Source organism: Helobdella robusta, assembly GCF_000326865.2.
Source record: "Helobdella robusta unplaced genomic scaffold HELROscaffold_113, whole genome shotgun sequence".
In the NCBI taxonomy this organism is placed as follows: domain Eukaryota; kingdom Metazoa; phylum Annelida; class Clitellata; order Rhynchobdellida; family Glossiphoniidae; genus Helobdella; species Helobdella robusta.
Genome location: NW_008703634.1, coordinates 6,414 through 7,616, shown reverse-complemented (window position 1 = coordinate 7,616; position 1,203 = coordinate 6,414). Strand labels below are relative to the sequence as shown.

Below are 1,203 nucleotides of genomic sequence, written 5' to 3'. Positions count from 1 at the left end.
CAAACAACCAATAATCACTCGACTAACCAATCAACCAATCAACTAACTAACCAACTAACCAACCAATCAGTAAATCAATCATCCAACCAACATCGGAAAACCTACATACCCCTTTCCGTTGTCGATCAGAATGTACTGAGACACGTTTCCAAACATTTCGAAAAAGTGAATGTGATGTCTGTCTTTGTTGCCTGGTACGTGTTAATACAGCGGGTATAAGTGGCTTCATTCAGGTATTTTCCTCGAATGAATGTGAGTGTGTTAACTAGGCAAGTTATGTACTGTGAGTAATGTGCTAAGTTTTGATGGGCTATAATTAAAAATTCGGTAAAAAATTCTCCTAATACTTTTACAGACGTAAAAAGTATTGTTGTTAACTCTTTGAATTTGAAGTTTAATTAGAGAAACAGATTAAACAGTCCTTATAATGAAATAAATTAATGAAAATATTAACGCCAGTGAAAGCATTTTTTTCCACCGAACTAACAACTCAAAGAGCATAATAACCATTGAAAATTATTTTCTGAAATAAAAAAAGGCTTTAAAAATTAAATAAATGTTTGAAATTGGATGAAAGAAGGACAGACAAACCGGTGAGAAAGTCGAAGATATGTACATCGATGAGATTCAGAAGTGGGAACCACTGATGAAAGGGAGACTGCTGGCGTACCTGGTTACAAATCTTCGTCCCATTCGGATCTTTCTCCCAGAATGACTTGGAATACTTGGAGTAGGAGCGGGCCCATGGGTTTTGGAATGAAGACCAATCACTGAGGGATTTGTTGGGCAGGAAGGTCACTAGACTGCCCTCCAGAATTCTACCATTGCCGCAGACGGCATGGGCAGGGTCACAGAGGTAAAGGCACTTGCCGAAGAAACATTGATTGCCGACTGTTCGTTCGTTGTTGTTGTTTGTCAATCATTTTATCACGAAGTAGTACATGAAGTAATTTTGAGATGTTTTAATGTGAGGTAACCTACGACGGTTTTAATGAAATCAAACAAACAGTTAGAATCTCACTGGGCGAGAGGTAAAATTTCTTCCTAGAATGCGGTGACAGATGAACCTGGAGTTGGTTGATCATGTCGATGGTTCTTCCAGCCGCAGGGGGGACCCTTCTAAAGCCCAGGATTCTGTCAGGAAATGAGTTTAATTTTAGACAATTTAAACTAAACCCACCATTAGTAATGCCCCTAAAGCAA

At 38.7% G+C, this 1,203-nt stretch overlaps 1 protein-coding gene across 1 annotated transcript in view; it reads right to left on the bottom strand.

The window, feature by feature from the left end:
• HELRODRAFT_194925 (hypothetical protein) overlaps window positions 1-1,085 on the bottom strand; it is a gene marked incomplete at both ends in the record, with an annotated part of 6,551 nt that extends 5,466 nt beyond the window's left edge. Inside the window, 3 exons of the mRNA XM_009013219.1 lie at window positions 110-191; window positions 592-891; window positions 1,022-1,085. Of these exons, the coding sequence (XP_009011467.1) occupies window positions 110-191; window positions 592-891; window positions 1,022-1,085 (446 nt within the window). The remainder of the gene's footprint in view (window positions 1-109; window positions 192-591; window positions 892-1,021) is intronic.
• Window positions 1,086-1,203: the final 118 nt, after the last annotated feature.